Source organism: Capricornis sumatraensis, chromosome 20 (genome assembly GCF_032405125.1).
Source record: "Capricornis sumatraensis isolate serow.1 chromosome 20, serow.2, whole genome shotgun sequence".
Taxonomy (NCBI): domain Eukaryota; kingdom Metazoa; phylum Chordata; class Mammalia; order Artiodactyla; family Bovidae; genus Capricornis; species Capricornis sumatraensis.
This window is the reverse complement of record NC_091088.1, coordinates 42,446,723-42,467,802: the sequence shown is the minus strand read 5'-3', so window position 1 is coordinate 42,467,802 and position 21,080 is coordinate 42,446,723. Positions and strand designations below refer to the sequence as shown.

At 43.4% G+C, this 21,080-nt stretch overlaps 1 protein-coding gene across 1 annotated transcript in view; it reads right to left on the bottom strand.

The window, feature by feature from the left end:
* WWP2 (WW domain containing E3 ubiquitin protein ligase 2) overlaps positions 1 to 18,152 on the bottom strand; it is a 142,577-nt gene extending 124,425 nt beyond the window's left edge. The window contains exons 1-2 of the mRNA XM_068992789.1: positions 18,120 to 18,152; positions 1,832 to 1,916 (exon numbers count right to left, since the gene is read on the bottom strand). Of these exons, the coding sequence (XP_068848890.1) occupies positions 1,832 to 1,901 (70 nt within the window). The 5' untranslated portion in view covers positions 1,902 to 1,916; positions 18,120 to 18,152. The remainder of the gene's footprint in view (positions 1 to 1,831; positions 1,917 to 18,119) is intronic.
* Between the last annotated feature and the right edge of the window lie 2,928 nt (positions 18,153 to 21,080).

Genomic DNA, 21,080 nt, shown 5'->3' with positions numbered 1-21,080 from the left:
TGATTCACTTTGCTGTACAACTGAAACCAACACAACACTGTAAATCAACTACACTCCAATACAACTGTTTAAAAATCTCTAGGACTGCACTATGGAGAGGCACAGAGAACTAAGGCAGATAGAGGGGATACAGGCCACAGTTCCTGAATTACACCTGAGGTTCCACCCAGGAAACACATGGGAGGAAGAACCACCCACACTGTTTAAGTGGCTGTTTTTATCCTTCTCTCCTTCCCCCACCGCTTTCCTGGTCAGTATTAGCAAGTTCCTACAGGTTAAGTGCATGTATGACGAGATGCACCTGTATTATCAAGTTGGTTCTCGCCACACTAGTAAGAAAATACACACTGGGGAAAGGCAATAGAGAAACCTTCAGAAGTCAGTGTGTTGTGTTCCTGAATAACATGGCCCCAAAACAGGGACCTCAGGATATCACAGGGTTCCATGGGCAGGCCTCTGTTTTGACCTAGTCCTACTAATTGTTAGATAAGGCAGTACAAGCTGTAATCTCAAATTCAAAATCCTGGCAGTTCACTCTAATCCTTCTTCCGAGTGCCACAACTAAGACCGTGTGCAGCCAAATAAATGAATAACTGTAAAAAAATAAAATAGGTAGAGTGTTAAATACTACCAAGGGCTGAGAAGAAAAAGATAAAGTAGCAAAAAGAGGAGAGACATGAAGAAATCAAGGTAGGGGGGCTTCAGATGGGGGAGTTAGGGAAGGCCTAGTTGAACAGGGTGACTCTGGGGTAAAGACCTGCAGAAAGTAAGGATGTAGACCAGGCAGATAAGTAGGTCAAAATGGTTATCTCACTCAGAGAGGACAGCAAGTGCAAAGGCCTAGGGGTGGGAGCGTGCCTGGCAGGGGCAATGACTAGCAAGGGAGGTCCACATGGACCTGTGCGTCTAGCCAGAGCAAACAAGGGACAGGAAATGAGGAGTGGCAGGGGTCTTATCACGTGGGATCTTCAACTTGGACGCTGAATGGGGGAGACAGTCCTTAATATGTTGGAGCAGAGGAGTGACAGGAGCTGGCTTCCATTTTAAGGAGATCACAGGTTGTCGTGTGATCAACAGAATGAAGTGGGGCAAGGGGAAGAAGCAGGAAGCCGGGTTGGGAGGCTTCTGCCTTAATCTTAGGTGGAGATGATGCCAGCTGGTGGGACAGTAGGGGTGGTAAGAAGTGGCTGAACATGGCCCCTGTTTTGAGGGTAGACACAAGCAGATTTGCTGAATACAGAATTTTGAGGAAAAAAAGAAATCAGGAGGTCAGTTCGAGGCATGTCACATTTTGGATGTTTACTAAGCATTCAGGAGATGACAAATGGGCTACTGGATATACAAACCTGGAGGTCAGAAACAAGGCCAGGCTGGAGGTACAAATGTGGCAGTCATCTTATTATTGGTGACGTCTCAAAGTGATATGGTTGGATGAGCTCACGAAGGGGATGAGCGTAGATAGAGAAGAGCCCTGGGGAGGGAAGGAACTGCCATTTTGTATAATCCTTCGAAAAAGTTCCTTTTTTCCTTCCTCTGCAAGAATTCCAACTTTTGGGGACTTCCATGGTAATTCAGTGCTTAAGACTCCACACTTCCAATGCAGGGCGTGCACATTCAATCCCTGGTCAGGGAACTAAGACTCTACATGCTGCGTGGTACAGCCAAAAAAAAAAGTCTTAATTCTTAAAAATAATTAAGAATTCCAGATATAATATGACAACCCTGTGAGAATGAACAGTTTTGCTCGTAAGCCAAGATGTGGTATAATTCCACCTCTTTCCCAAAGATGGGACTGGACCTTAAATGATAAACTTCATACCATGCCACTCACCTTTCAGGATAAGCTGAGACTTCTCAAAAGGCAGGGCCACCCCTGCCCGGCTGGAGCTGGCAGATGCCATGTCATTACCAGGACACTGAAAGACAAATACGGCAGCAGGTTTAGAGGACATCTAATAAGAGACTAAGAACTGAGCTCAATTTTAATATCTGACTTTAAAGAGACAGAAGCAAGAAAATAGCAACATCCAAGCAACTGCAGCCATCAGCAGCCATGCTGCTTCTGGCCAAGTGATGTCTGTCTGTCTCTCCTGCAATGACTACTGAATCTGGGTATGACTTGGATGAGCTGAGAAGGACACAGCACTGCTACATCCGAGTCTTAAGGAGGGAGACCCTAAAACAATATCTCTAAAAATAAAGTTACAGTTCAACAATTAAAAGAAAAAAACTAGGAGAACTAAGATCCCACATGCTGCAGGGCAACTGAGCCCACACACCACAACTACTGAGCCCACGAGCTCTAGAGTCCGTGGTGCACAAGGAAAACCTGCCTGCCACAACTCGAGAAAGCCCAGGACGTAAATAGAGAAAGCCCATGTCACAACAAAGACCCAGTGCAGCCAAAAATAAATTAATGGGCAGAAGCTTTTAATAAACATTTCTCTAAAGAAGATATACTAGTAAGCGTGCCTATTGGACAAGGAAATGACAGGCCAGGACTCAACCTACATCTTCTGATTCCAAAGCCCCACAGTTACCTGGGCACAAGTCGACCACCCTGTGCTCACGGGCATGTGCACGTGAACTGGGCCAATGAGCACAGGAAATAATTCTTGATTGACATCAGCCACAGGCATACCTGTTGCTCCATCCTGGCTAGAAGCAGAAGTTTATCTTGCCTTCTGAATGGATCTTTTTACTTTTATATATAATTGCATAAACATCATCATTTGGAAAATATTGGTTCACTGAGGTCTGCAGATAGTCCAAATGTTGACATGTTTCATCATACTCTATCCAAAAAAATCCCATTTGTGACTGTCACCGCTGATCTCATCAGACAAGTTTTTGAATATTGGGAAGCTTTCAAGCTCTTTGTGGTAGATGTAAGGGTTCTAAAATTTCTAATTTTCACTTAAAACTCATATTTTATCATTGGCAAAAAGTACTGTCAGTTGTTTTCCTTTAAGTGACAGGCTCACTTCATTCATCTTCAGGAAAATGTCTGCCAAACACCCAAATCTATTAACATTACGTTGTCTGTTGATTTTTTTATAAAGCAAAAATGTTATTTCATGAGAAAAGCAACTATATAATTCAGCTCTCTATTCAAAGAGTCATACAAGTGCTTTTTCTCAACACAGCCATTATACTGTGGTGCACAGGAAAAGGTGTTTTAGGCATATTTTCCATTTTCATCACACAGAATATTAGTCATTTACTGCTTCATCAAGCACATTTTCAAGTGAAACTGGCTTTTTCTTTCCTCTTTACTGAGTGGGTCGTGGTGAGGAACACACTTGACAGCAGCCCGGGCTGGTCACACTGCCCTGATTTACACTACAGCACCAACACGCTCACTGACCTTTGCTTTCGCACCATGAGTGCAGATGTGTTACAGTGGAAGAAGGCAAAGTTATCATGAGAACAGCTTTGACCCTGCAGAACCCTGAAAGTCGTGAGGGGCCACCGGGGGCCTGAGGACCACACCCAAGAACAGCTACTGTGAAAACACTGTGACCAGGGCTTCCCTGGCGGTCCACAATCAAGAAGAGCCCCTGCTCACTCTTGTGCAGCCCGTGTGCAGCAATGAAGACTCAGGACAGCCAAAAATAAACAAATATACCATATTTAGAAAACAAAAACAAAAAACACCCACTATGACCCAATTTCATTCCTTTTTCTGGATGAGTTAATAGTCTATTTGTAGAGACATGGATGGACCTAGAGGCTGTCATACAGAGTGAAGTAGGGCTAAAAGAGAAAAACAAATATTGTATATTAATGCATATATATGGAATCTAGAAAAATGGTACAGATTAACCTATTTGTAAGGCAGGAATAGAGACGCGGACGTACAGAACAGATGTGCGGACATGGGGTGGGGGAGGGGATGAGCTGGGAGGCGAATTGATACACTATGTGTGAAATAGATAGCTAGTGGGAACCTGCTATACAGTACACGGAGTTCAGCTCAGTGCTTTGTGCTCACCTACATGGTGAGATCAGTTCAGTTCAGTTCAGTCGCTCAGTCGTGTCTGACTCTGCAACCCAATGTACTGCACCACACCAGGCTTCCCTGTCCATCACCAACTCCCGGAGCTCGCTCAAACTCATGTCTATTGAGTTGGTCATGTCATCCAACCATCTCATCCTCTGTCGTCCCCTTCTCCTTCTGCCCTCAATTTTTCCCAGCATCAAGGTCTTTTCTAATGAGTCAGTTCTTTGCATCAGATGGCTAAAGTATTGGGATGGAGGGGGTCTAAGAGGGAGAGGATATATGTATACATAAAGCTGGTTCACTTCATTGTGCAGCAGAAACTAATACAACACAATAAAGCAATTATACCCCAATTTTAAAAAAGAACACTATGAAATTCCTATTCCATTCAACATCATTTGTACCTCCTTTCATTCTATTTGTATCTGATCTCTCCTCTTAACTCCCTCTTCTGAAGAGCTGTTTAGCCTTAAAATGTGCTTATGAATGCACCATATTATTCTAAGAATGGAAGTCTTTTGTATGAGAATTAAATGTAGCTACAGCTAAGTCACATTGACTTTGACATTTTCCACAGATGAATTCTATGCTTCAAGATTTTAGCAAAAACAAAACCAAACCATTTGCCTTCTTTATGAGATATAACCAGTCCAAAAAAATTTTTAAGGGGCCAGTTGTTTTTCTAGACTAGTCTGTAACAGGCATTTTTACTTTGATCTTAAATGTAAAGCAGCAGTGGAAACTTCTGGAATGTTATGGGTAACATATAGGAATACAATACGGCAACTATTCTTATCAAGACTTCTGGAGACCAGACATCCATGGTACTAAACCCAATAGTGAATTCTCAGTCCTTGTCTTAGATGACCTATTGGCAGCTTCAGACACAATGGATGGTTGACTCTTTCTTCCTTGAAATGCTTTCTCCTCTGGTCTCTTCCAGGACACCACACCTGCTTGATTCTCTTCCTGCCTCTCAGGCTGCTTTTTCTCAGCCTCCTTCATTGGCTTCTTCTCAGCTCCTGAACCTTCAACCACCCGTGTGTCCCATAGCTTAGTCCTTGCACATCTCCCCTTGGGTTATCTCAGCACATCTCATGGTTTCAGCTACCATCTCTTTGTGGACAATCCCAAACGGGTGTGTCCAGTACGAACCTCACTCTTGAACCTCAGGTCCTCCTGTCCATTGACAAAATTGAGCTTCCGACATTTGCCCTCAATCCTGTTCTGTGTCTCAGTTAATGACAACTCCTTCCATCCATACTTCTGGAAGCAATGAAAATTACATGGTATCTGGCAACCTCTGATTGAGTTAAAGATGCATCCTGAATATTCACTGGAAGGACTGATGCTGAAGGTGAAGCTCCAATACTTTGGCCCCCTGATAAGAAGAGCCAGTTTATTAGAAAAGACCCTGATGCTGGGAAAGATTGAAGGCAGGAGGAGAAGGGGACGACAGAGGATGAGATGGTTGGATGGCATCACCGACTCGATGGCCATGAGTTTGAGCAAGCTCTGGGAGATGGTAAAGGACAGGGAAGCCAGGCGTGCTGCAGTCCACGGGGTCGCAGAGAGTTGGATACGACTGTGAGACTGAACAACAACAAAAACTGTACCTCCCAGGATTCCACCCGTAGGTATTTGCCGGGGGGAAATCTTCCAACCAGTGCAGAAGAAACCATGTTTAAAATGTTCAACATGGCAATGTTCATAACAGCAAGCATTTGTAATAACCCAAATGCCCAACAGTGAGAGGAAATAGTGAAATAGTTATAAAATGTGAAATAGTTATAAATTGTGAAATAGTTATAAAATGCAATGCTATATATTTCTTGAATGTAGGAATTCAGCCTAGACACCAATGGCATACCAATAGGACAATGCCATTGGTATGCATCTGAACCTACCCAAAACAAGTGCATCTACTGTTGTGGACACACATAAGGGAATAAAAGTACAGAAGCATGAATGCCAAGGAACCACTGAGGACGGCAGTTACCTCCAGGGGAGCAGAGGAGGGAGCAGGGCAACTGACGGGAACAGAGAGAGACCAAGGGAACTCCAACTGTATCTGCCACATTTCATTCTTTAAAGGAAAAAATATTGAAGCAAATATGGCAAAATGTTAATATTCATTAAATCCAGATGGTGGCTTTTATGACTGTTATCTTATTCTCTGAACCACATCATATGTTTGATCTTTTTTCATAATTTAACAGTAATTTTAAAAGAGAAAAAAAAAGATATCTTGAGTAATGAAGGAAAGATTAATGATTGTAAATTAAGCCTCAGGGCTTTCAGTAACAGAGGTTCAAGCACTAAAAGTTGGAAATCCATTATTTGTAGACTTTAAAAAAAAAAAGAATAATTTAAAAATCTTTACATCTGCTGGGACTTGTTTTCTCCTAAAGCAACTCAGCTGAGTGTAGTTTTTAAACTAGCTTGTTCTCCCTGAGCTTTAGCTGTTTTTAGCCTTGGGACGGAACTCGAGAGAATTCTGGAGGATGCAACTCAAAGCCCTCACATGTTCTGTTAAATGGGAGGAAGACCAAACCTCTTGATCTATACTCCATGGCCTGAAAACAAAATCAATCAGATAAATTCCAAAGGCAGCTCAGAACAAAACCAACAGGAAAAGCAGTAGAAACAGATAAAACTACCATGTTTTCTTTCTCTAACGTCTTTCATAATTACAGTCACTGTTTACTCACAATAACTCATGTTATTTATGCAGGGCTTTGTCTGTCTCTCCAAATCCATTATCAAGATATACCACCCTGACACTACAAGGTAGGTCTTGAATTGAACCTTTCCAATCCATGTATAAATACAAATAACCATCACTATCGAAAGAAGTCAGATCCTACCCCAAAGTACCTATGATTTCCGTCTCAGAGCCCCATGTTGGACATGGTTCCAATGGGCATGAGATCTAAACTCCTAACATCCACTTTAGGAAGTTTACAAAACCTGAGATCCAGATTTTACACTTCGCCTGTCTAAGCAACACAACGAAATGACTCTTTACATGCTCAAGTAAATTTTTCCCCTGCTAATAGTGATGAAAGTATTTGTATTCAAGTCATTCCCAAGAAAACTGAGTTAGCATAAATGTGGGAGAGGCAGAGGGAGGAGGGAGAACATGCTGAAATACCACCAAAAGCTATAGATGCACAAAGAATTTCATTATTCACGGGAGTGATGGATTTATTGGGAGGAAAAGAGGGGAGCTGGAACTAAGTGTGGCAGAGCTACCCACATTCCCTTAAAAAACAAAAAACACTGTCTTCTGAACTTCACCTCTATACAGATCTCAACAAGCACTTTCTAAAATAAAATATAAAATAACAGTAGGAAATACAAAAGTATATCATACATAAAGAAAAGTGTTATTTCATAAAAACTGTCTTTAGGGACTTCCCTGGGAGTCCAGTGGCTTAGACTCCACATTCCCAATGCAGGTAGGTAGGCCTGGGTCGAAAGCCTGGTCAGGGAACTAGACCCCACATGCTGCAACTAAAGATCCTGAGTGCTGCAACTAAGATTAGACATAGCCAAATGAATGAATAATTAACTAATTAATTAAACACTTGTGAAGGTCACAGCCCAGGGACAAAGACCCATTAAGAGACTCAGATTTAAGGAATTCCCTGGTAGTCCAGTGGTTAGGACTCTGCACTCTCACTGCCGAGGGCCCAGGTCAGGGAAGTAAAATCCCACAAGTCATGCAGCCCAACACCAACAAAAAAATGAGATTCAACCATAAAATTATAAAATGCTTTCCCTCCCCCACATTCTGCCACTATATCAAGGGTCCAAAATAGTAATAATAACAGTGGATTATAGTTGAAAGAGCTAAAAGGTATACACTCTACTTAAGAAAAAGTTCTTAGGAGGACCAGAGACACAAGGGAAACAGAAACAAGGATACCTATCATAATATGAACTGCTGCTGTTGTTGCTGCTGCTGCTGCTGCTAAGTCGCTTCAGTCGTGTCCGACTCTGTGTGACCCCACAGATTGCAGCCCACCAGGCTCCCCCATCCCTGGGATTCTCCAGGCAAGAACACTGGAGTGGGCTGCCATTTCCTTCTCCAGTGCATGAAAGTGAAAAGTGAAAGTGAAGTCGCTCAGTCATGTCTGACTCATAGCGACCCCATGGACTGCAGCCATGGGATTTTCCAGGCAAGAGTACTGGAGTGGGTTGCCATTGCCTTCTCTGAATATGAGCTTCAGGTACCTTCAATTACTTCAGTCATTAAATACAAGCCAACTCCAAGCCAGATTACACAAAATGCCCAACTAGATAAAAGTCTGTTCACTCACCCCAGGTCTTATTAGTTAATACATCATGCCTGGCTTTCAACTAGAAATTATAAGCTATACTAAAAGGCAAGAAAAAATAGTGTGAAGAGACAAAGCAAGCATTAGAATTAGACTCAGATATGACATAGATTTTCAAATGATCAGACAGGGAATTTAGAATAAGTATTATTAATATCTTAAGAGCTCTAATGGAAAAAGCTGACAACATTTAAAAACAGAGGGGTAATAGTAAGCAGAGACATGGAAACTCTAAGAAAGAATACAAAGAAAATGCAGAACACAGTAACAGAAATGAAGGCCTTGACAGGCCCATGAGTAGCCTGGACGTGGCTGAGGAAAGAATCAGTAAGCTTGGAAATAAATTAACAGAAACATTCCAAACTAAAATGCAAAGAAAAAAAACAGAATTAGTGAAAAAAGAAAAAACAGAAACTTCCAAGAATTGTGGGACAATTTTAAAGGGTATAAAATACACATAACTAAAATACCAGAAGAAGAGAGAACGGAGCAAAAGAAATATCTGAAGTAACATGGCCAATAATTTCCTAAATTTAATGACATACACCAAACCACAAACCCAGGAAGCTCATAAGTATCAAAAATACCAAAGTCAATTTGACTTTTTAATATAAAAATCAAAAAATAAACTTAAAAAACAAGAAAGAAGAGAATGCAATGGGATATTTACAATGTCAAAAGGAAAAACCCACCAACCTAGAATTTTCCATCCAATGAAGTTACCATTCAAAGTGAAGGAGAAAAAATGATATTCTCAAACAACAACCTGCTCTGCAAAAACTGTTGAAAAGAAGTTCCTTAGAAAGAAAGAAAACTATATAGGTCAGAGACTTATATGTACACACAGGAAAGAGCATGCGTGCGCACGCGTGAATGCCCAGTCATGTCTGACTCTTTGCAACCCCAGGGACTGTAGCCAGCCAAGTTCCTCTGTCCACGGGATTTTCCTGGCAAGAATACTGGAGTGGGCTGCCATTCCTTCCTCCAGGGGATCTTCCTGACCCAAGATCAAACCAAGTCTCCTGTATCATCTGCACTGCAGACAGAGTCTTTACCACTAAGCTACCAGGAAAGAGCATGAGGGAAGGAATAAATGAAGCTCCACCGGCTGGCTTCTTCATACAGTAAAAGACAGGCACCGAGGGAAATGGTGTGTGGGGGGAGGCAACGTCAAATAGGAAACGAACAAGAGAACCAGAGAAGGGACCAGCGGTATTGGGAAAACAAAGCAGTGAAGGAACACAGGGATTTGGTGGTGGGAGCTGGAAGTAAAATTTTAAAGGTTGCAGACAAGGCAAGTCTCATTTAGAAGGGGGGTTTTCCGACTTCCCTGGTGGCTCAGACGGTAAAGCGTCTGTCTACTATGCAGGAGACCTGGGTTCGATCCCTGGGTTGGGAAGATCCCCTGGAGAAGGAAATGGCAATCCACTCCAGGACTATTGCCTGGAAAATCCCATGGACAGAGGAGCCTGGTAGGCTACAGTCCATGGGGTCGCAAAGAGTCGGACACGACTGAGCGACTTCACTTCACTTTCACTTCCGAGCAAAGATCTGAAGAAGGGAACTGAGGGCATCTGCCTTAGAACATGCCAAGCAGATAGGGGCTTCCCTAGTGGTCCAGTGGGTAAGAAACCACCTTGTCATGCAGGGATCTCCCATGCCATGGAGCAACTAAGCCAGAGCATCGCAACTACTGAGCCCGAACACCACAACTAGAGAGTCTGTGTGCAGCAACACAAGAGCCTGCTGATGCAACTAAGACCCAAAGCAACAAAATAAACCACATTCCAGGCAGATAAAAGGGCAAGAGAACAAAAGCTCTTGAGATTGAAAGCTCTTGAGATTGTCTTTAGAGTGTAAGGAACAAAAGGGGGCCAGTGCTGCTGGAGGGCAGAGAAAGAGGAGGACGACAGTGGTAAGAGATGTGACTGGAGAATTTCCTGGCAATCCAGAGGTTAGGACTCTGCACTTTCACTGCTGGGGCCATGGATTCAATTCCTGGTGGGGGAACTAAGATCCCACAGGCCTCGGGGCAACTATTGAGCTCATGCTCCACAGCAACAGAAGACCAAGTGCCACACCGAAGACCCAGAGAAATTAAAATAGAAAAACAATCCTTGACTTGACCTGGACAGAATATAGAGGTGAAAATGTATGGTGGACTCTTTGTTTTTGTTGAAATATAGTTCAGGTACCATAAGTTCACCCTTTTAAAGCATACAATTTGGTAAGCTTTAGTATATTCAGAGAGTTGTACAACCATCACCACTATTGAATTCTGGAACATTTCCATCACCCCAAAAGAAACCAATAGTCACTTCTCACTCATCTTTGCTCCCCTGTCCCTAACCACTAACCTCTTCTGTCTCTTTGGATCTGCCTATTCTGGATATTTCAAATAAATGAAATCAAACAATATGTAGTCTTTTGCACCCGGTTTCTTTCATTAGCATAATGTTTTCAAGGTTCCCCACACTGTAGCAGGTATCAATATTTCATTTCTTTTTCTAGCTGAGTAACATTCCATTTGTAAGAACAGACCGCATTTTGTTTACCCATTCGTCAGCCAATGGACAACTCAATGTTTGTGTTATTAGGATGGGTTCATTCTTATGTTGTTGCAGTTGGCTGGGCTACATGACTTGCAGGATCTCACTTCCCCGACCAGGGATTGAACGTGGACACTACCACAGTGGAAGTGCCAGTCCCAACCACTGGAATTCCCAGGATAGGTTGATTCTTTAAGTATGGGTTCATGAAGAGTTGGATACAGTTGAGTGACTGACACTTCTCAGTTAGCAGTGGCAGATTTTGGTATCTGCAGGGGTCATGGCAGGGGACTATAACTGTCAAGGGCACCTTCAGCAAGAGGACATCTGGCCTTCTGACTGTACCTCTTCCAAACCCCTTTGATTCAACCCAACCAGTCCTGAGCCAGGGTCAGTCTTTCGACACATGTTCACAGACCCCTGGTGAGCCCCAGGTCTGTGCCAGGCCCTGGAAATACAGAATGCCATGAGGCCCCTGCCCTTTGGGACTCAGATATCTTGATCTAAGAGACCCCCATTAAATAAATCCTCAGAGAGCTTTTGGCAGGAGAAAGCAACCACACATCAGATTTAGCAAGTGACAGTGTCTGAAGTACTTGATTCTTCTTATCACTCAACTTCAGCAAGAATCTTTTAGACCAGTAAGTAAATCTTTTGGAAACAGACTACTTCATCAGTCACTAGCCATCAAGTGGCACTCGACAAGTTACTTCTCATCCTCTCTAAATTTCAGTTTCCTAGTCTGTGACATGAACCTAATGATAGCATTTAATACTTACCTTGTAAGATGATCATAGGGAATAAACAAGTTCAGGTAAAGCAGCCAGCAAATAATACTAAGTGCTCTTTAAGGATTACTACAAGCTAAACGTGTTCTTGATGTTGAAATTCCAGCTCTGAGATTCCTGAAATTCTTGACCCAGGTATGACTCAAGGAAACACTGATCTTGAGACAGAAGAACTTGCACAGCAGACGAGGTAGGGAAGAGCAAAGACAACTCACCAGCACTAAGATTTTTAGTTTAAAAATAGGTAGAAGGGGTTCCCTGGTGCCTCAGTGGCAAAGAATCCGCCTGCCAGTACTGGAAACACAGGTTTGATCCCTTGTCTAGGAAGATGCCGCACGCCACAGAGCAACGAAGCCCTTGCACCACAACTAGTCTGTGCTCCAGAGCCTGCAAGCTGAAGCTCCCGAAGCTACACACTCTAGAGTGCATGCCCCACCAGAGAAGGCACCTTAGTAAGAAGTCCATGCTCGCCACAACGAGCAAGTAGCCCCCACGCACTGCAACTGAAGAAAAGCCCGTGCAGCACCGAAGACCCAGCACAGCACTAAATAAATAAATAAATGTGTTTTTAATAACAGGTAGAAACAGGCAGAGCTTCTTATTCATAAGTGCAGATCCATTCTGTATCCACTTCTTGAAAGATGTGGATAAGACAGGTCTGTTCAGAAGATTCCTCCTTTCCTCCACCCTCTCTTGCTTTTCCAACACTAATGCTTCTTTCTTGGCCTCTTTCCTCTGTCCGGCACTGAGTTCCCTTCCATCCTCCAAAGGCCCATCTTGAAAAGCAATCAAATGGAACTGAACTTGGCCAAAGGCCATTCGTACAAAGACCAAGCAGATAAAAAGAGAGGGTGGGACAGGGAGGTCATAGCATTGGAAGCACAGTGGAATTGTAAGTTAGTAATAAAAGACACAGGGATGTTCCCTGGTGGCCTAGTGGTTAGGATTCTGGGTGTTCACTGTTGTGACCCAGGTTCAAACCCTGGCTGGGGAACTGCAAGCTGCACAGCTGGCCAAAATAAAACAGACAGAGGAGACTGGAAAGCAGTTCCAAGGACAAAACAGGAAGCAAAAGGCATGGGTGACACAGAAAGAGGACCTGCCCCAGGTCAGGGCTGCCAAGTCTTGATATCTGGTATTTTCCTGGAAGGAGTGATTAACATGGGGACTGAAAGCACTGAATGTTTGTTTTCAAGCTGCTGGGGCAGAAGCAGGAACAGGGGACTGCGACCTTCTCAAAAAGATTCAGTTGATTCTTTTTAAGAGAAACAAGATTTTCCCTTTTGTCCCTACCTCTCAGAAATTCAAGAGTCTAAAATTGTCTGAAGTGACCCAAAGTCAGTCAAAAGCAGTTCACTGACTTGATTCCAGTGGAAGCTGATGTTCACGTATCCACTACCATAGGTCCTGCTGACAGAAGCATCAGACCTGGGTTCAGAAGACCAAGATTCAAACGCCAGCCCATCCATGTCTTAAGTTACACCACCTCATGCATGGATCACTTCACCACAGAGAGATTCTGTTTGTTTTAAATCTATAAAACAGCAGGATGCCTGGCAACAACATTCATTCAATACCTCTTAGGTAGAACCAACATTTCCAACAGTAAAAAGCCATTACCCGTCCTTGCCAGCTGTCTGTCTCTTTCCCATCTTTCTTGGAGGTCTCTAAATTGGTTGCCAACCCAGACAGACCAACTAATTCCAAAAACTGGAACTCAAATTGATTTTTGGAGGCACTACAGAGACACGCGCTTGGAAGAGTTGCCTCCTTAGAAAGAAAAGAAACCCATTAGCTTGTGGTTTTTCAGAAGGGTCTTTAGATGAAAAGTGAAAAGGAGAGAAAACCAATGATCCCCAAGACACACTGAAATGCTTAAAATACCTGCTAGTATAAACCAAGATTTTTGTTTCAAAATTTAAATTCTAGCACTCCTCTTGGCTATGTATTCACATTACGCCATAAGTGACCTTGCCCAGTCTCTTCACCTCCTCATGCTAACCACTTCTACAGGTACATCCCCAGCCCAGCCTGACTCCAGACTTCCCTACTGAACTGCCCGTGACACCTTCACTGGGCATTTTACAATCAGAGTCAACGAAATTGAGCCCCAGCCTTGTTCCTCCTACAGTCTTCCTGTTTCAGTCAGTTCAGTTCAGTTCAGTTCAGTCGCTCAGTCGTGTCCAACTCTTTGTGATCCCATGAATCGCAGCACGCCAGGCCTCCCTATCCATCACCAACTCCCGGAGTTCATCCAAACTCATGTCCAGTGAGTCAGTGATGCCATCCAGCCATCTCATCCTGTCGTCCCCTTCTCCTCCTGCCCCCAATCCCTCCCAGCATCAGAGTCTTTTCCAGTGAGTCAACTCTTCGCATGAGGTGGCCAAAGTATTGGAGCTTCAGCTTCAGCGTCAGTCCTTCCAATGAACACCCAGGACTGATCTCCTTCAGAATAGACTGCTTGGATCTCCTTGCAGTCCAAGGGACTCTCAAGAGTCTTCTCCAACACCACAGTTCAAAAGCATCAATTCTTCGGCGCTCAGCTTTCTTCACAATCCAACTTTCACATCCATACACGACTACTGGAAAAACCATAGCCTTGACTAGACGGACCTTAGTCGGCAAAGTAATGTCTCTGCTTTTCAATATACTATCTAGGTTGGTCATAACTTTCCTTCCAAGGAGTAAGCGTCTTTTAATTTCATGGCTGCAATCACCATCTGGAGTGATTTTGGAGTCCCCAAAAATAAAGTCTGACACTGTTTCCACTGTTTCCCCATCTATTTCCCATGAAGTGATGGGACCGGATGCCATGATCTTCGTTTTCTGAATGTTGAGCTTTAAGCCAACTTTTTCACTCTCCTCTTTTACTTTCATCAAGAGGCTTTTTAGTTCCTCTTCACTTTCTGCCATAAGGGTGGTGTCATCTGCATACCTGAGGTTACTGGTATTTCTCCCAGCAATCTTGATTCCAGCTTGTGCTTCTTCCAGCCCAGTGTTTCTCATGACGTACTCTGCATATAAGTTAAATAAGCAGGGTGACAATATACAGCCTTAACGTACTCCTTTTCCTATTTGGAACCAATCTATTGTTCCATGTCCAGTTCTAACTGTTGCTTCCTGACCTGCATACAGGTTTCTCAAGAGTCAGGTCAGGTGGTCTGAAACTTCCTGTTTCAGTTAGTGGCAATTCCATTCTTCCAGGTGTTCACACCACAGATTGCGCTGCCGTAACTCCTTTCTTCCTTTCACGTCCCCTCCACACCCCCTGTTTGCGTACTTCAAAGTAAACCCACGCCAAACTGCTGCTGGCCACCTCCATCACTGCCACCCACCCATCCTTCACTTGGACCAAGGCAGGACCCTCTAAACTTGTCTCCTTGCTTCTACCTCACTCCTCTTTGCTTTCTCCACAAGGCACCCAGAGTGAGTCTGTTAAAAGACAGGATGAAATGTGTCCAATCTACTGCACAAAATCCTCCAATGGCCCCAATTCACTCTGAGTGAAAACGAACATCCTCACAGTGGTCTGCAAGGTTCCCACAACCTGCCCATCTCTCCCTTTACCCGCAACGCCTCTCTGACCTCATCCTCTTCATTCCTCCCCTTCACCCACCTACTCTAATCACACTGGTCTCCTGGCAAGTCCACCAACCTGCCAGGGGTGGTCCATCCTTTGGGCTTTCGAACTTGCTCTTCCCTCTGTCTGGACCACTGTGTCCCCATTTAGCCACCTGGCTCCTCTCACCTCCTTCAGATATTCACTCAACTGTTACCTTCTCAGGAAGACTTCCTAAGCACTCTCTTCAAAATTGCAATGCCAAGACTTCCCTGGTGGTCCAGTGGCTAAGCCTCTGAGCTCCCAATGCAGTGGGCCCAGGTTCAATCCCTGGCCAGGGAACTAGATCCCATGCATCCCAACTGAGAGTTCAAATACCACAACTAAAGATCCCGAGTGCCACAACTAAGACCTGGTACAGCTAATATTTATTACTTTATTAATAAATAAAATTTTAATGCCAGGCAACACTCCACATTCTGCCTCCCTCCATTATTACAACATAGTGTGCATTTACTTGGTTAATTTGTTCATGTGCCTTTCACCACTAAAATGAAAGATCCACAAAGGCAGGGGTTTTTGCCTTCATTGTGTAACATAGTCCTGGTGCTCAGAATAGCACTGTGCACTATAATTTTTAATTTTTCAGGAAGCATTTTAAAAATAAAGACAGAGGAAATTTCAATCCTATTGTATTTAACCCAATAAACTTTAAATACCATCATTTGTAGCACATATTCATATTATATTTACATTATCATGTATTATAATATTTTAAAAAGTGAATTAAATATTTTGCCTTTTTTCTTCATACTAAGACTTCAAAAATCTAGTCTGTATTTTATATTCATAACCTAATTCCAGGGCTCAACACTGCAGAGTGACCACCATACTGGACAATGTGACTCTAAAACAATGCCTGGCACAGAGTGGGCACTTATAAATGTTCACTGAATGAAAAAATGTTTTCCCAGGAAGAGGCAGCTATGGTATAGCACAGGATTTTCTAAACTTCAGTTACACTCCATGTTCACAATTTTTGCTATAACCTGTACTAGCTTTCCCTTAAAATGTCATCCTTTATACAGTTGAAAAAAATATTTTACAATAAAACTTTATGTTGCTTCTATAAACGGAAAAGAATGTGCTCAAGGATAAAATGCCTGGGCCTGAGTCCCTACTCAGTCACTCACTACTTCCAGATTCTAAAGCAAGGACTTCACTAAGCCTGTTTCTTCTTCTGCAGAAAATGGACAATTCCAACCTTCACAGGATCACGGTAAAGATTAAATGAGATGCTGTCATAAATTCTTTGCAACTGGGAAAGTAGTCATTAAATGAAGGAGACTGAGAAGCCAACTCAAGCCTTACCTCATGCCCATCGTTTTCACATGTACCAATAACAGAACATGGCAAGCACATCTGACAAGAGAAGACCAAGGACTCAGGTTCAACTCTTGTCCTCCACTTACAGGTCTGTGACCTTTAGATACTCATTTATTTACCAAACACTTACCAAGTGCCCACAACATGCCAGAAACTAGGTTAGTTAAATAAGTCAAATAAGATATGAACTCTACCCCTGAGGAATTTGCAGTCTAGCAGGGAAAAAGAGATCAATAGATAAGAAAAAGCAAAAACTTGTCACAAAAAAAAAATCAAGTCATCTCTCTCAGGTCTGTTTAGTCATTGTGAGCTGGGAATAACACCTTCCAACCTAACTCACAGGGCTGCCACAAAAATCAATTTTTAAATATTTGTCAAGTACTCCAAAAACTTGAACTCATTATTCATTACAAAAGTATTTTTTTTTCCTACTTGTAATCCAAAACGACTCTGGCTCCTGTTAATGTCCAGTTTACACATTCACTCCAATAATACATCTGTGAAATTCATTCCACCTTTGCAAATGTTAGTAAATACGAAGAAAAAGAGGACGAACAGCTTTAGCACAGGTGTTTATTTTCAAAATCATGATCCAGGTCACAGTTCAGTCTTGCTACCTAGTTACAGTCCGTGGAGATAAGCAGTCACATGGTAAAGCAAACTGAATAATTTAAACTGAAGAAAGAGGAAAACTCATAAAGTAGTGTAGGCAGACACTGTCCAAGGTTACAGCAGTATCTATATTGGTGAGGGCATGCTGGGACTAAGTCCTGCTCAACACTGGAGGTTAAAAGCCATTTTAAGGCCAGAGCAAAATGCCCACACTCTGTTTTTAAGTCTAGAAGTTGATCTGATCTGAGCAAACCTCTAAGATAGATGATCTGAAGGACTAGGTTCCCAAGAAGTGGAAACTCTACCCAAGCAGGACTGAGTGTGACGAAAGCAAGATGGTCAAGATTCTGTGATCCCTCCTGAAGTTTAAAACACTGAATGAGAACAAAATCAAAGTCTGGAGTACCAATCATTTTCAAAGAGGAAGAAAGGAAAAGACTCTCAGGTGAGGCTCACGCTGCATCTTCTTGCTAGCTAATTTCTCCTTTTTTCCCCACCACGTCACTCGCCCATTCTCAGGCGACCCACTGCAACTCAATCCCCCAAGTCGCCCCTTCCCCCTGCCCCGCTTCCTCCACAAAGGTCACTCCTCTTCATGCCTGGCACCTATGATGCTTTCCCTTTCCGGGACGACGTGCTGGCCGCCGCATCCAGGACGGCCCCCGCGCTCGGCCAGCGGCGCGCCCACCCGGCTCGGGCGGGAGCCGGGACACCCCTCCTCGGAGGCCGGAACCGCCGCGCCAGGCCCCTCCCACAGGAAGCCGCCGCCCCCCGGCGCCGGGGCCGCGCCTCCCCCGGCCCACCCCGCGCCGCCCGCCGCCCCCGGACTTCTCCGCGCCCCCACCCGCCCGCTGCGTCCCCAGTGCCCGCGCTGGCTACCTGCAGCGGCCACAGAAGCGGCGCCCAACTCCTCTCCCACTTCCGCTTTCCACAGACCGCACTCGGGCCAGGTCACGTGACCACGCGCGGTCAGCTGACCCGGAAGAGGCTGGCCGGGCCTCAGGTGTGGGCAACCTAGGCCAGGCCTGAGACCCTCTGGCCAGAAGCCCTTCTTGTCCTTTGTATGTTTAAAAAGTGGGAGGATTTTCCACTTGCTAGCTGGTCTCCCAGCAAACAAATTGAAGTCTCGCAGAGTGCCAGGCGCTTCGTTTACTCCTCCCATCAACGCTGAGGGCGGGTCTATCTTAGCCCCATTTTACAGGTGAGAGGAGGCGTTCAGTCTATTAAGTCAGCAGATATTTATTGAACTCCTTAGGGTTAATAGACAAGATAAAATACAGCACACCGACTTAAATTGTAATTTTAAACAGCCATTAATACGGAAGTGTGCCCCAAAATATTGTCTGGTACAGTACATATTTATAGTTTTAAAAAAACGAGTTGATACATGTAATGGGCATCCTATGTTTCAATTTGCTATATCTGACAACCCTAAGCCTACTATGTGCCAGGCACGTTTCTAGGCTCTGGAAACTCAAAAGTAGCTTTTGTGGAGCATCTGTTCTTGTGACATAAAACAAAGGTAGAAAAGCACTGAAACCTTTGCTGTTGTCCATAAGATGCCCCAGCACAGCAAACTAGCCCCATTTCGATAATATATAGATTAGATAGAACTTTATGAATTGGAAATTAAAATATTTTAAGTCAGTATTCTTTACCAATGGTCAAGAATTTCAGCTTTGACAAGTTGAATAAAGGCTCAATTTTTCACTTTCAATCAGCATTAACTAAAATGAGTATGAATCAAGTAATTAGCCTTAAGCACTGTGAGCTAATTAGTCTTATTTTTAGGTCTTCCAGGTGGAGGGATCAGATATGCATACAAATTAAACTGGTTGAGCATTTAGTCTCTACTTTTCCCATCCCAAATCCATCCAGGAGATGGCCTTTAAAGGAGCTATAGTCCTCTGTTAACACCTTAATTCTTACAGTAATCCCATCTGTAAAACTATTAAAATTTCTCTAGTAACAGTCTTTAGATGGGAGCGGTACTAATTCTATTCTAGGGGAAGCCCTCTTTGATTTGGTGGCATTTGAGTAGGTGTTCACCAAAAGAAAAAAGGGATTAGCCAAGGCAGTCTCTCACTGTGAGTTAAAGGAGTAAAAGCTTGATATATATCCTGAATAATGGCAGCCCACTCCGGAACTCTTGCCTGGAAAAATCCCATGGATGGAGGAGCCTCGTAGGCCACAGTCCATGGGGTCACAAAGAGTCCAACACGACTGAAAGACTTTCTTGCGCTTCACTTTTCTTTCATAAAGTCTCTACGTGGTCCCTTCCACCCCTCCCCTTTGTTTATCTCATCTCCAACTGCAGTTTCACTCAGTACCTTGCTTCAGCCACTCTAGCCTGAGGGTCTGTGGACTTGGCTTTTCCCTCTTCCTGGAAAGCTCTTTTCCTAGGTAGTCAGTTGGCTCACCCCCTCATCTCTTTCATATGTTTGCTTAACTGTCCCTTGCAGTGACGCCTTTCCTGGTCACACTAGTTTAAATCGCAACTCATCTCTTCCTTTCCCCTCCTACCAGTACCTTCCTGCTTTGTTTTTTCTCTCCATACTTCCTCAACTTAGCACTATCTGCCTTTCACATGAATGTGTATATGTATAATCTGTTACGTTACCCACTACAAAAAAATTATGAAGACAGGAGCTATAACCCAGCTTCCAAAGCAGTACCTGGCCAATAGGAGGCCTCTTTAAATAATCCATTGAATAAATAGGCTACATCAACTTTTATTGAGCACTGAACTGGCTTCTATAGGTCCTGCAATACAGGAGATATTTTAAGACACATAAAAAATCTGAACTATGTCATCATGAAAGCACCCCCCAAAAATTAAAAAGTTGAAATGTTCATTTAAGGAAAAAGGCCCCTAAAACAGTCCCTGACTTCTAATCTACTTAAAGAAGACAACCAAGTAACTGCAATGCAAAGCAGAAGTAGTAACTGCTCATTGAGGCTAGATTTGAAATGTCTTAAGTATGGTGGGAAATAAGGGTCCAAATTTGTCCTTGGAGAAAACTCTGATTTGGGTAATCAGGACAAGTTTACAGAGGGAACAACAGAGTGGCTTCTTGGAGACTAAGTGGGGGTTGGCAAGAAGAATTTTCAGGCAGAAGAGAAAACAAGGTCAAAGGCAGAGATAAGAAAGTCCGGGACACTCCCAGGAAAGTCCAGAGGAATTCTAGATATACTTACTGAATTCAAGTCGCGTTTCTTCTGCATCAAGTTTTTCTCTTCCCTACCCAACTGTTAAGTGTAAAGTTTTATAGCCTGTAAATTTTCTTGGAACTGAAGTCAGATCTTCACTGGCACACAATCAAGACCTTTTCTCTTTCATAAAGGGTCTCACATGTTAAAGTTGTCATTATCTCCAAATGAGTTATACATGGAGTCCTTCTACATATGTTTGCTGCTGCTGCTGCTAAGTCACTTCAGTCGTGTCCAACTCTATGCAACCCCATAGACAGCAGCCCAGCAGGCTCTGGTGTCCCTGGGATTCTCCAGGTAAGAACACTGGAGTGGGTTGCCATTTCCTTCTCCAATGTATGAAAGTGAAAGTGAAGTCGCTCAGTCGTGTCCAACTCTTCACAACCCTATGCACTGCAGCCCACCAGGCTCCTCCATCCATGGGATTTTTCCAGGCAAGAGTGCTGGAGTGAGTTGCCATTGCCTTCTCCACTACATATGTTTGAAAGTGTTCATTTATTAAGGTAAATTGTTTCCAGTGACAATAATTTTCATAATAATGTTTGAGATTTCTTCACTTTCTTCATTTTTTAAAAAAAACAAGGAACTTCAAACAACATGTTTCAAGGTTCAATTCACTTCTGGGTCCTC